The sequence below is a fragment of the Lepus europaeus genome, chromosome 20 (assembly GCF_033115175.1).
Source record: "Lepus europaeus isolate LE1 chromosome 20, mLepTim1.pri, whole genome shotgun sequence".
NCBI classification, from domain to species: domain Eukaryota; kingdom Metazoa; phylum Chordata; class Mammalia; order Lagomorpha; family Leporidae; genus Lepus; species Lepus europaeus.
The window spans coordinates 1,562,615-1,575,446 of record NC_084846.1 but is presented as its reverse complement, the minus strand read 5'-3'; the positions used below and the strand labels follow the sequence as shown (position 1 = coordinate 1,575,446).

Sequence of the window (12,832 nt, the reverse complement as noted above, 5' to 3'; positions counted from 1 at the left end):
GTGTGAGTCGGGGAAAGCACTGGTTACAAGGAAGGGCTGTGAGTGGGCTTTTGCTTGGGCGCCTGCCTCCCACATCAGAGGGCCTGGGTTCTGGTCCAGGCTCCGCTCCTGACTCCAGCTCCCCGCTGAGGTGCACCCTGGGAGACAGCAGTGATGGCTCCAGTACTTGGGTCCCTGCCACTCAAGTGGGAGACCAGGATGGAGTTCCTGGCTCCCAGCTTCAGCTCCTAGTCCACACCGTTGCTGGCGTTTAGGGAGTGGACCCCTCTCAGCACACTGAGAGATCTCTCTCTGTATTTCTGTCTGTTTCTCTGGCTTTCAAATAAAGTTTTTAGGGCCTGGTGCTGTGGCACAGCAGGTAAAGCTTCAATCTGCAGTGTCAGCATCCCAGATGGGCGCCGGTTCGAGTCCCAGCTGCTCCACTTCCAATCCAGCTCTCTGCTGTGGCCTGGGAAAGCAGAAGATGGCCCAAGTCTTTGAGCCCCAGAAACCATATGGGAGACCTGGAAGAAGCTCCTGGCTTTGGATTGGCACAGTTCCGGCCACTGTGGCCAACTGGGGCGTGAACCAGCGGATGGAATTCTCATTCTCTCTGTCTCTCTCTCTGCCTCTCTGTAACTTTTTCAAATAAATAAACATTTTAAAAAAATAGATACTGTACACCAATGTTCACAACAACCAAAAGGTAGAAACAATCCAAATGTCTATCAGTGAACGGATAAAGAAAATGTGTATATCTATGAAAATGGAAAATTACTCAGCCTTCAAAAAGGAGTGGCATTCCAACACGCTACAGCACAGATAAACCTTGACAACATGCTCAGCGAAATCAGCCATTCACAAAGGACAAGCGCTGTGTTCTGTCACTCACAGGAGGTCCCCAGGGCCATTGGAACCACAGACAGGAAGTGAAAGAGGGATGGGGGAGCTGCGGTTTGTTGGTGGGTGATGGGGAGTGAGTGCTGAAAGGGGACAGTTTGCATGCATCTGGGAAGATGGATGAGTTTTGGACATGCCGGTGTTTGCACAGCACTGTGAACCCACTTAATGTCACGGAGTTGGCTACAGTGGTAGATTTTCTGTTACATGTATTTCACCACACTGAACTCCCCTGCAGAGGCAGGTGCCGGCATGGATTTGAGTCCCGGCTGCTCCACTTCTGATCCAGCTTCCTGCCAATGCGCCTGGGAAAGCAGTGGAGGACGGCTCAAGTGCTTGGGCCCCTGCCACCCACACGGGAGACCCGGGTGGAGTTCCTGGCTCCTGGCTTTGGCCAGCTGTTGTGGCCATTTGAGGGAGTGAACCCTCCGTTTGGGAGGATCTCCCCCTCTCCTTCAAGAGCCAGATCGCGGCAGGTGGTAGAGCTTCCGCCCCGCTGCCCGGGGCCCCTGCAGCCTCCACAGGGCTTCCCCTTGGCCCGGACATGGAAAGGGGGGGGTTCAGGAACCAAGAGACTCATTAGCTAAGACAGGAAGTCCCACACCCTGAGACCTCAAAGATAAATACGGGCCACAGGAATCCGTGTCTCCAGTGTGACCACTGAGTGCAGCGGGAAGGTAAGTGACAGCTTGGGCCCTTGTCCCTGTGGTTCCCCACCCCCACCCGAGACCCAGCGCTGCAGATCCTGCACCCCTAGCTGGAACGGGGATGACTCCCAGGCCTGTGACCTGGTTCCCTCTCGCAGGGCCTGCATGATGAAGGCTTTCTCCCTCCTCCTCCTCCCTGCACTGGGGCTGCTGGTGTCCAGTGAGTCACTGTGTCCGGTGGATGAAGCCATCAACGAGAAGATCAAGGGCGGCACCAGCTCCCTGTGTGAGGATCCCTACACTCAACTCCATCCCCTAGAGGCCTCCCTCTGTGACCCCTGACACCGACCAGACCCCACCCCACCCCCAAACCCCAACCTCACAGCCACTCCGACCACAGGTTCACTCCAATCCCCCATTCAACCCAATCTTTAACCACGGTTCCAAACCCAACCCCATTGGTTACCCCCAAACCTCGCCTTAGTCCCAAGCCCTCAAGTCAAGCCATGGGGTCTTGGGAGGTGGCGGGCATGACGCCTGGGCCCGGATCGCCTGGTTGCCCTCTTCCTGTCCACAAACCTCCCGGGGGAGGAAGAACATGGTCTCTCACCGCACCCCGGCCCCCTCCCCTCAGTTCTTAGTGGATTGAGGAGCCTGAGCCTGGACTGCCGCACTGTCACCTCCAGGGGGGACCTGACCACCTGTCCTGGAGGTGAGTGCACCTGTCATCTAGGAGGAATGCCCCCTCCTCCAACGTCCAACCTCTATGGAGGCTCAGCCTCTACTTCCCTGGGATCCTGGTGCAGAGCCCGGGGCTGTGCCCCACACCCCCACGGGACCCCACTTCCTCAAGGCACTTAGCTGTCCAGCCTCTCGCTCCTGCTCCGTGCACGGGGAGGCTTCTCTGGCCTGCGCCTCCAGCTCCCAGACCCCCACTCCCAAGCCCTGCTGCCCCCCAGCTCCGGGGTCCCCGCAACCCTGCTGCTGCCCACAGGCTACTCCGTCACCGGCTGCACCTGTGGCTCCGCCTGCGGTTCGTGGGACGTGCGCGCCGAGACCACGTGCCACTGCCAGTGCGCGGGCATGGACTGGACCGGAGCGCGCTGCTGCCGCATCAGGACTAACGCCTGAGCCCAGCGCCCCGGGGGTGGGGGCCGGGCTGGAAATAAACCGGGAATGATGGTGATGATGAAGACGTTGGTGGTTACTTCGGAAAGATGGGGGACCGCGCGGTTACTTCAGAAAGGCGCGGCATCCATGTGGGGTCTCCAAAGAGAGCAAGGCGCATGGATGCCGGGAGGAAGAGGGGCGCTTCTGGCTTCTGTGGTGTCTCCCACGCCTTCCTCCAGCGGCGGGACCTCCCTCTCCAGTGACAAACCCCTCCCCCCCACTCATGCACGTGGGAATGTCAGTGTCACCTCTGAGGCCACTTTGTGTCACCCTCAGGTCTTGAGCTTCCCAGATTCTGTTTCCCATCTGCCCCGCCCCTCCACAAAAGTCTTCCCCCAGCATCTGGGTCAGTCTGGGTAGTGGACAGGACTGCCCCCCCCCCACCAGGGTCCCAGGCTTCCAGCAGCCCTAGGGTCACGGCGGGCCCCTGGACCATCTCTGAGCCCAGAGCCCTGAGCCCCCTCACCCCTCACTCTGCACCTGCCGGGAGGGACCTCACGAGGCCCAGGGGACACTCAGTCATGGGTGGGCAGAAATCTGCGAGGTCGTGGATCACAAGTTCACGTTTTTTGCTTGTGCAGCTGAGGTTTCAAGTTATTACTGCCGGCGGCACCCAGGGCACTTCTAGCCTGGTGAACACTGTATCCCCAGCATTTACAATAGGGCATGGCACACAGCAGGCGCTCAGCAAATGCTGAATAACCACATGTGCACACAGTAGGTGCTCAGTAAATTCCAAATAAATAACTGCTGTGCACACAATAGGTGCTCAGCAAATGCTGAATAACCACGTGTGTACACAGTAGGTGCCCAGCACATGTTTGATAAGTAACCATGGGTGTGCTTAGACATGCTCCCCGGGTGCACACACCCAGTGCACAGCCCAGGTACCACAGCCACCTGGGAACAAAACCACAGAGTGACAGCCACACAGGGACACAGGAGAGCATCATGGCACACACATGGAAAACCAGCGAGGTGCCCACGTGGGAAGAGCAGACACAAGTCACAGGCGCAAATATGCCCCACACAGACCCTTGTGCTTCCAGCTTCGAGACCCCACGCCAGCCTGCACCAGTACCTGACACCCCGGCCCCAGGTCCCCGAGGGGACACATCTAGGTGACTCGGAGTCCCGTGTCTGTCCCAGGGAATCCCAACCCAGGAGCCAGGTACCCAGCCTTGAGAGATGCAGCTACAGGTTCAGAATCTCCAGCATCCCACCTCGAATCCCCGCTCGATTGACCCAGATGAACAGGAGATAGGGTGGGGACCTGGTTTCCAGGATGTCTCCTGCCCAGCCCCAACCCATGATGACCCGGTGGCTGTGAACAGGAGTCAGAAGCCTGGCCATGGAGCCCACCCGGACTTCAACCCAGGGGTCCCCTCCCTCCTGATGCCGCTGTGGCCACAGGGGTGGGTGGGACCATTGAGCCAGGAGTGTGGCCACGGGATGGGTGTCGTGGAGCAGTGGGTTAAGCAGCCACTTGCAATGCCCACATCCCATATTAGAGTGCTGGTTTGAGTCCCGGCTGCTCTGCTTCCAATCCAGCTTCCTGCTAACGTGCCGGGGGAAAGCAGCAGTGGACGACTCAAGTGCTTGGGCTCCTGCCACTCATGTGGTAGACACAGATGGAATTTCTGGCTCCTGTCTTTGGTCCCCACTGTTGTGGCCACTTGAGAAATGAACCAGCATATAGAAACATGCTCTTTCTCTCTCTCTCTCCTCTCTGCTTTCAATCAACCTGTTTATTATTATTATTATTATTATTATTTTTGACAGAGTGGATAGAGAGAGAGAGAGAAAGGTCTTCCTTTTTGCCGTTGGTTCACCCTCCAATAGCCGCTGCGGCCGGCGCATCTCGCTGATCCGAAGCCAGGAGCCAGGTGCTTCTCCTGGTCTCCCATGCGGGTGCAGGGCCCAAGGACTTGGGCCATCCTCCACTGCCTTCCCAGGCCATAGCAGAGAGCTGGCCTGGAACAGGGGCAACCGGGATAGAATCCGGCACCCCAATCGGGACTAGAACCCGGTGTGCCAGCGCCGCAAGGCGGAGGATTAGCCTGTTAAGCCACGGCGCCGGCCTCAATCAATCTGTTTTTACAAACCCAAGTGTGGCTAGGACCAGAGAGGGTGAGTCTTGTGCCCTGTGCGTCCCTTCCCCTCGCTGATGTGTGTACTGGGGGAGACTCCCTTGTTCCCAGACCTCGGTGTGAAGGCCTCTTTGTCTCCAAGAGTCTCTTATCCATTTATGCTTCTATGCCTGGTTCCCAAGAAGGGCTTCTTCAGTCCCAGGGTAGGCATTTGGCTCAGCAGTTAAGATGCCCCTTGTGGGGTGGAGGGGGAGAGGGAGGGTTGGTGTTGTGGCACACCAGGTTAAGCCACCACCTGCAACACTGGTATCCCACTGGTTTCAGTCCTGGCTGCCCCACTCCCGATCCAGCTCCCTGTTAATGCAATGGAACTTACCTCAAATACTTGGGCCCCTGCCACCCACATGGGAGACCCAGATGAAGTCCTGGCTCCTGGCTTTGGCCTAGCCCAGCCTTGGCCATTGCAGCCATTTGGGAAGTGAACCAGGGAATGAAAGCTCTCTCTCTCTTGCTTTCTCTCTGTAGCTCCACCTTTCAAATAAATAAATAATTTTTTTTAAAAAAGATGCCACTTGGGAACCTGCATCTCATATCAGAGTGCCTGGGTTCAAGTCCCAGATCTGCTTCTGGTCCAGCTTCCTGGAACCAGGTTATGGTCCAAGTAATTGGGTTGCTGGCATCCATGTGGGAGATCCAGATAGAATTCCAGGCTCCTGGCTTTGGCCCCTGGCTATTGTGGGCATTTGGGGAGTGAACTAGCAGAGGGAAATCAATCTCTCTCTCTCTCTTTTTCTCTCTCTCTCAAAGGAATAAACAAGAGAATCCTCATTTCAAACCCATCGTCTTCCTGTCCCAGAGCAGCACCGTGGGTAGCTTATCTGCCTGGGTAAACTCGGACAAGCCCCCATCTGCAATTTTCATTTTCCCATTAGCCAATGTCTAGCCTTCTGTGGTAGGCAAGGTCACAAGTGCTGCAATCTCCATTCCAAACCGGCTTGAGCAAAAATAAAAGGAAGTTCTGGTTTGTGTAACTGGAAGGCCCGAGGCTAGAGCAACAGGTGCGGGCGTGGCTGGATCCAGACTCCATCTCTGCTTTGCTGCGTGCTGGCTTCACTCTCAGGTAGCTTCTTCCCTGTCACAACTCCAGGCTTGCGTCTGCTGAGTCTGGGAGCCCCAGTGGCGAGGGGTAAAGAGAGAATTCCTTTTTTTCTGGTTTATCTAACGAAGTCTCAGATCAGAGTTTCATTGGCTGAGTCTGGTTCAGATGCCCGCCACCGTGCCAAACCTTAGGCTCTGATTGGCTCATATGCTCACCCCAAGCCAATCACTGGTTTGTGGTTGGTGGGACTTAGGGTACATTTTCTTTCTTAAAACAGAGACAGTTACCCCATGAATGGTGGGTGCTGGGCAGGCAACCCCATGGATGTTTCCCAGGTGACATGGTTGCCTGTGTGTTTCTAGGGTTGGAGCCTCATTCCAGTTCCATCCATACAAGACATGTGGCTCCGCCCCTTACCTGTCCATCACAGCAGAGCCAGCTCCCAGTTGGTCCTTCTCCTGTTACATCAGCAATCAAAGGTCTAACTCAACAGCGGACTTCTTTCTAAGATCTGATGGAAGAGCTTGGCTTGAATCCCCACTCGATTGATCTTCCTTGGGGAGGCAGGATTTGGCGACTTTCCCAAGTTGTCTTGAATTTAGGCAAACGCTTACACTTCCCCATTTTTTAAAATTTTTATTTATTTATTTTGAAAGTCAGTTACAGAGAGAGAGGCCGAGATCAGTCTTCCCAGATGGCCACAATGGCCAGGCAGAAGCCAGGAGCTCCTTCTGGGTCTCCATTGTGGGTGCAGGGACCCAAGCACTTGGGCCATTTTCTGCTGCTTTCCCAGGCTATTGGTAGGGAGCTGGATCAGAAATGGAGCAGCCAGGACTCGAACCAGTGTTCTAATGGGATGCTGGCATCACAGGCAGCAGCCTTCCCTGCCACAACGCCAGCCCCTACTTCTCATTTTGAAAGAAAAGTGCAACAGTCTAGACTTACACTGTCTAATAGCAGCCACTGAGCACTTGTCTTGTGGCCAGTCCGAACCGAGACGTGTCTTAGGCAGAAATACACAACTGATTTCCAAGACAGCGCACACACACACGCACACAAAGAATCAAAACTATTATGTTAATAATTTTAAAATACTGTCTACATGCTAAATACATTACTGGGTGCATCAAATTATTTGGATTATTGGATGCATTAAATAAAAACAGGATCACAGTTAATTTGGTATTTAATGTGAGGGCTATAAAAGCTTAAATAAGGGGTGCGCATGTGGCACAGCTACCGGGATGCTGCTTGGGATACCTGCAACCCATATCAGAGTGGTTTGAGTCCCGGCTGCTCCACTTCCAATCCAGCTCCCTGCTCATGGCCTGGGAAGGCAGCAGTGATGGCTCAAGTGCGTGGGCCCCTGCGACCACATGGGAGACCCAGAAGAAGTTCCTGGCTCCTGGCTTCAGCCTGGCCCAACTGTGGCTTTTTTTTTTTTTTTTCCTTTTTGACAGGCAGAGTGGACAGTGAGAGAGAGAGAGACAGAGAGAAAGGTCTTCCTAAGGTCTTCCTTTGCCGTTGGTTCACCCTCCAATGGCCGCCGCGGCCGGCACATCTCGCTGTTCCGATGGCAGGAGCCAGGTGCTTCTCCTGGTCTCCCATGAGGGTGCAGGGTCCAAGGACTTGGGCCATCCTCCACTGCACTCCCGGGCCACAGCAGAGAGCTGGCCTGGAAGAGGGGCAACCGGGATAGAATCTGGCGCCCCAACCGGGACTAGAACCCAGTGTGCCGGCGCCGCAAGGTGGAGGATTAGCCTGTTAAGCCACGGCGCTGGCCCAACTGCGGCTTTTGCAAGTAATGGGGGGAATGAACCAGTGCACGGATACTGTTTCTCTCTGATGGACAAATGCAATATTTCAGAAAGGAAAGTTTACATTAAACACATGGCTCATGTTGTAGGTTTAGCTGTAAAGACACTGCCAGTACCCTGAGCCTCTTGCAGCTCCATTTTCAAGGTCAGGTAAACACAGAGCACATCGAGAGGATAGGGGTGTGGATGCAGGCCCGTGTAGATACGCAGTATGCAAACGACTGTGGGACATGTACAGGAATATGCAAATGATGGAGCATACTGATGGCCGAGGGTGCTGGGAGGGATATGTGCGCATGTGTGTGCTTGCACGGCTCGGGGAGCAGGCGGGTGGACAGATCTGGGGTCTCCAGGTGGAAAGGGGCTGCCCCTCCAGGGCTCCGTCCAGGCAGGGGCCTGGGTGTGGGTCCGACCTTAGCCCCAGCAGTGGGCGGTTGTGGTGCGCTCGTGGTTAGCCCCTGTTGACTCACTTCCTTTCTTTCCCTCGCTGGGGACTTGAAGAAGCAGAAGCCCTTGAGGGCGAGGCTGAGGGCTGGGACTGGGGGCGTGCAAGGGATGGGAAGGGGTTGGGGGTGACCCAGGGGTCCCTGCCTCCAAGCCTGGATGTCCTTGCTCTAAAAGGTAGGACTCTGTGTTCTCATAGGTTCTCTCTTGAGACCAAGAGAAAGGTGAGAGGATGGATGTCATGCAGGCAGACACCCACACCCACACCCACGGCTTCCTGAACATTCCGGAAAGTTCTGGAACATTCTGTGTCAGGGCTAGCCGTTTCTCTTCGAGACCTCTGGCCTTCTCTGTTAATCTGGGTGGGTAAGGATGTCCTAGGGTGGGGAGGGATGTGGATCCCTGCAAAGAGGCACCTGGCCTCCCTCTCTCCTCCCCCCTAGCTCTAGATCCTCTTCTGCCTCGGCGCCTTCCGCTGGGCGGGGATGTGTGTGGACACACGGGCAGCCCGGGCACCATGGAGGCCGAGAAAATCTACATGAACCAGGAGCTCAAGATGCAGGCGGTGCTCCCCAGAGCCAAGAAACAGGTGGTGCCAGCCAGTGATGAAGGTGAAGAGCCTTGCAGTGGGAGGGGAGAGGAGGCTGAGAGCGGGGGCTGAGGGGCTCCTTCCCCTCCGAGGTGTGTGTGTGTCTGTCACTCAGACCCTCATACACTTGCTCGGCTTACCCGTGGAGCAGGTTGTGGTCCCAGAAATTTGTTGTGTGCTGGGGTTGGGGTGTACAAAGAGCTCTGAGTAGGTCTGCACCATCCCTGCCACTGAATCACACACAGGTGACCATGACCCTGACTACGAGAACGTCACCTTGACCCACAGAAATCACGACCAGCCCAGGAGCGGGGATGCACCGTCCACCACGAGCCAAGGTGAGCACACGCCCACTTGCCCGTGCCCCACAGCCTTGGAGGGAGCATGCCTTGGGAGGGGGCATTGGGAACGGTGACGGTGCCCGTGGTGGGGGAGGCAGCTCTGTAGGTGGATATGTTTGATCACCGGTGAGAATGACTGCGAGAAAGTGGTGGGTCAGGACGGAAGAGGCAACGGAGCTGCCGATGCCGACAGCGTTGGCAACCATGGATGCTGGTGGACGTAGATGATGACGTCGGCAAGGGGGCTTGTCCTGGGCGGCGGGGGGGGGGGTGGGTTCCACGATGGTGACAGCATCAAGGATGCTGCTGGTAGCATTGATGGCGACGGCGAATGTCACCAGCGGTCACCTGTGCTGATGCCATTGGGAAGAGCACGCTGTGGACGGTGTTACGGATGGTGTCACGGGTCCCGTGGCGGGGTTGAGCCCTGAAGGTCCCCAGGCCTGCCTTTGTCCAGGCGCAGCCCAGCCCAGGCCACCCTCGGACGCCGCCCAGGTGCCGCAGTGGCTGTACAAAGCCATCATGAGCCTGTACATCCTCCTCGCGCTGGCCTTCCTCCTCTGCATCATCCTCTCAGCCTTGGTCCTGGTGAAGTGTGAGTGCTCTTTGGGGGGGATGGGAGTGGCTGGGGAGCCCAGGCTCTCTACCCTGTCTCTCTCCAACCCAAGTCTGCTCCCAAGAGAGCATCAGTCGAGGCTTCCCTGCCCCTGCCCGAACAGATTCTGAGATGGCCGAGGAGCTGCAGGATTTGAGAACGCAGCTTTGGAACGGTGAGCAGGGCGTGCAGGAGAGGGGCTGCCGCACAGCCTGGGTGAGGGCGGCCGCCACACGGACACCTCCTCCTCGTGCCCTCAGTCTCCAGCTGGACGCAACGGTGCCGGGAGGAACAGCAGACCGGCTGGAGCAGCGTGGAGCGCCTCCTTCACGAGGTTATGAACAGCATTCAGGGCGTGGCAAGCAAAGCGCAGGCCGGCAGTGAGAAGCTGAAGACGGTGACAGCAGGTGCACCGGCACGCCGGAGCCCAGCCTCGCCCTGGGTGCTGGGGATTCTGGGGGAGGGACAGCCGGGCCCTGCTCTGTCATACCTCAGCCTTTTTTAAGTATCTGGGGGATACTTAAGCACTGCTGGGAACCCCAAAAAACACCTGGGGAGGGTGACGGTGGGGACTTCCTCTGACGCCTCAATCCAACCCCACCTCTCTCCCCTGTCTCCCTCCAGAAATAACCCAGATCAACAGAAACATACAGAAAATCTTCGAAAAGCTGGAGAAAAAAGCAAACCCATGTAAGCGAGGCCCCTGGGTGGTAGATGAGGGAGGAGCCGTGGGCAGGACTGTCCCTGACGTGGGGTCTGTCCCCTGTCCCCCAGAGCCCTGGCTTCAACAAGCGAGAGGACATCACCGACACAGCTTGGAGGATGGAGAAGACGGAACACGGCCCCGCCCCCAGCCGGTGTGACCCGGCCCCTCCTCCACCTAGAGAATGCTGTGCTGGGAGCCCTGTGGTTAAGACCCCCACATCCCACATCAAGGTTCCTGGGCTCCATAGCAGACTCCAGCTTCCTGTCCACGCACACCCTGGGAGGCAGCTCAAAGTGCTGGGTTCCTGCTGCCCACGTGGGGGACCTGGCTAGGGTAGGGTTCCCGGTCCTTGGCTCTGCCCCCAATTTCTGAGGGCATTTGGGGAGTGAACCAGCAGATGAGACCTCTTGTTTGTCTCTCTCCTTTCTCTGTTTCTCTGCCTCTCGAATAAAGAACAATAAGAAAATCGGGTGTCGGGGTGAGTGAGTGCTGTGGAGTGGCACGTGTGCACAGGTGGAGGGCGAAGGTTCTCATGTGTCCCACGAGAAGGGCTGATGGGCTACCGTGGAGGCGGGAATCACAGGCAGTGTGGTGCACACACCCATGTCGCTCTAACACAACACACACGTGTGCTGTGTGGGTACAGGCGTGTTCCTGTGGGTGGCTGTGATGGCAAGGGCCCCAGAGGTGTCTCGCTGTGCGTGTTGGGGACATGCATTGCATGAGCCTGTCTCCCCACGGTGTGGACACAAATGAGGGTGCTCTGGTGTGCTGTGCACGTGGAGCGTGTCGTGGTGCTGCCCGTGCCAGTGCGAACAGGTGTGCGTCAGTCTGAGCGTGCTGCGTCATGCCGTCCTGTGTGTTTGGAGCATGTGCACGCGTGTGACCATTTGTTTATTTTATTTTATTTTTTTAACAGGCAGAGTGGACAGTGAGAGAGAGAGAGACAGAGAGAAAGGTCTTCCTTTTTGCCGTTGGTTCACCCTCCAATGGCCGCTGCGGCCGGCGCATTGTGCTGATCCGAAGCCAGGAGCCAGGTGCTTCTCCTGGTCTTCCAAGGGGTGCAGGGCCCAAGCACTTGGGCCATCCTCCACTGCACTCCCGGGCCATAGCAGAGAGCTGGCCTGGAAGAGGGGCAACCAGGACAGAATCCGGTGCCCTGACAGGGACTAGAACCCGGCGCCGCAAGGTGGAGGATTAGCCTGTTGAGTCACGGCGCCGACCACCATTTGTTTCTGCACTCCATGCTTTGTGACCCATGAAGACAGAGCTCAAGGGACAACCAGGTGGCTTCTGCGCTTACTGATGGTGTGACTGGGGCTCTGGGGCCGAGGAGGTGGAGTCGTTAGTGCTGGGACTTGGGGGGAGGGAGTGAGTTGCAAGGTGACTTGACGTGGACACCATGCTGGGAACCCCGGGACTGGAGGGTGGGCGAGCCTGTATGCCTTGTGCAGGTCCCTGTGCCCCCACGTGTGGTCATGAGCGCACGTGTGTCCCCAAGGGTACACGGTCTGCCACGTTCGATGTCTCCCATGGGTGTAACTGTGCACAGGTGTGTCTCTGCTCAGCGGCTCATGTCCAAGACTGTAGGAGGGCACTTCAAAGCATCCATGGGAAACGGAAGGGAAAGATGGATTTATTTTAAATGCTCTCTAAAAAAAAACTGTTTATTTGAAAGGTAGAGAGAAAGAGAGAAAGGGAGGAGGGGGGAAGGAGAGAGGGAGGGAGGGCGGGTGGGCAGGAGAGAGAGGTCTTCCATGTGTTGGTTCACTCCACAAATGCCTCTAACAGCTGGAGCTGGGCCAGGCGGAAGCCAGGAGCTGGGAACTCCCTCCTGGTCTCCCACGTGGGTGGGAGGGGCCCAAGCACTTGAGCCCTCACTGGAATTACCGCCATCAGCCGGGAGCTGGAGCCAGGGGTGGAGCTGGGCCTCGAACCCAGGCCCTCTGACGTAGGATGTGGCCCAAGTAGCAGCTTAACCACTGGGCCGAACGCCTGCTCAAGACGAGTTTATTAATATTTTTTTTGAAGGCCATGCATGGTTTTTTTTTTTTTTTTTTTTTTGGACAGGCAGAGTGGACAGTGAGAGAGAGAGAGAAAGGTCTTCCTTTTTGCCGTTGGTTCACCCTCCAATGGCCGCCGCGGCTGGCGCACTGCGGCCGGCGCACCGTGCTGATCCGATGGAAGGAGCCAGGTGCTTCTCCTGGTCTCCCATGCGGGTGCAGGGCCCAAGAACTTGGGCCATCCTCCACTGTACTCCCTGGCCACAGCAGAGAGCTGGCCTGGAAGAGGGGCAACCAGGACAGGATCGGTGCCCTGACCGGGACTAGAACCCGGTGTTCCGGCGCCGCAAGGCGGAGAATTAGCCTATTGAGCCACGGCGCCGGCCACATGGGTTTTTATAATATGAATTTTCTATAAAATTAAAGTTTATTTCTTTGAGAGAGAGAGAGAG

The 12,832-nt window shown here is 56.7% G+C and overlaps 2 protein-coding genes across 2 annotated transcripts; both read left to right on the top strand.

The window, feature by feature from the left end:
- The first annotated feature begins 1,512 nt into the window (after positions 1-1,512).
- RETN (resistin) lies at positions 1,513-2,657 on the top strand. The gene is made up of 4 exons (XM_062179204.1): positions 1,513-1,556; positions 1,685-1,812; positions 2,161-2,238; positions 2,521-2,657. The coding sequence occupies exons 2-4, from the start codon at positions 1,692-1,694 to the stop codon at positions 2,655-2,657; spliced, it is 336 nt and encodes a 111-aa protein (XP_062035188.1). The 5' UTR covers positions 1,513-1,556; positions 1,685-1,691.
- A 6,022-nt stretch (positions 2,658-8,679) lies between these two features.
- Positions 8,680-10,810, top strand: MCEMP1 (mast cell expressed membrane protein 1). The gene is made up of 7 exons (XM_062179279.1): positions 8,680-8,757; positions 8,981-9,073; positions 9,534-9,671; positions 9,796-9,846; positions 9,932-10,078; positions 10,296-10,361; positions 10,446-10,810. Coding segments are annotated over exons 1-7 (570 nt in total). The 5' UTR covers positions 8,680-8,684; the 3' UTR covers positions 10,448-10,810.
- The last annotated feature ends 2,022 nt before the right edge of the window (positions 10,811-12,832 follow it).

Coding starts and splice junctions, on each gene's coding strand:
- MCEMP1 (XM_062179279.1), top strand. CDS start 8,685: ATGAACCAGGAGCTCAAGATGCAGGCGGTGCTCCCCAGAGCCAAGAAA. Junction 9,672..9,795: donor AGCCTTGGTCCTGGTGAAGT/GTGAGTGCTCTT, acceptor CTGCCCGAACAG/ATTCTGAGATGGCCGAGGAG. Junction 9,847..9,931: donor GAGAACGCAGCTTTGGAACG/GTGAGCAGGGCG, acceptor TCGTGCCCTCAG/TCTCCAGCTGGACGCAACGG.
- RETN (XM_062179204.1), top strand. CDS start 1,692: ATGATGAAGGCTTTCTCCCTCCTCCTCCTCCCTGCACTGGGGCTGCTG. Junction 1,813..2,160: donor GGGCGGCACCAGCTCCCTGT/GTGAGGATCCCT, acceptor CCCTCCCCTCAG/TTCTTAGTGGATTGAGGAGC. Junction 2,239..2,520: donor CCTGACCACCTGTCCTGGAG/GTGAGTGCACCT, acceptor TGCTGCCCACAG/GCTACTCCGTCACCGGCTGC.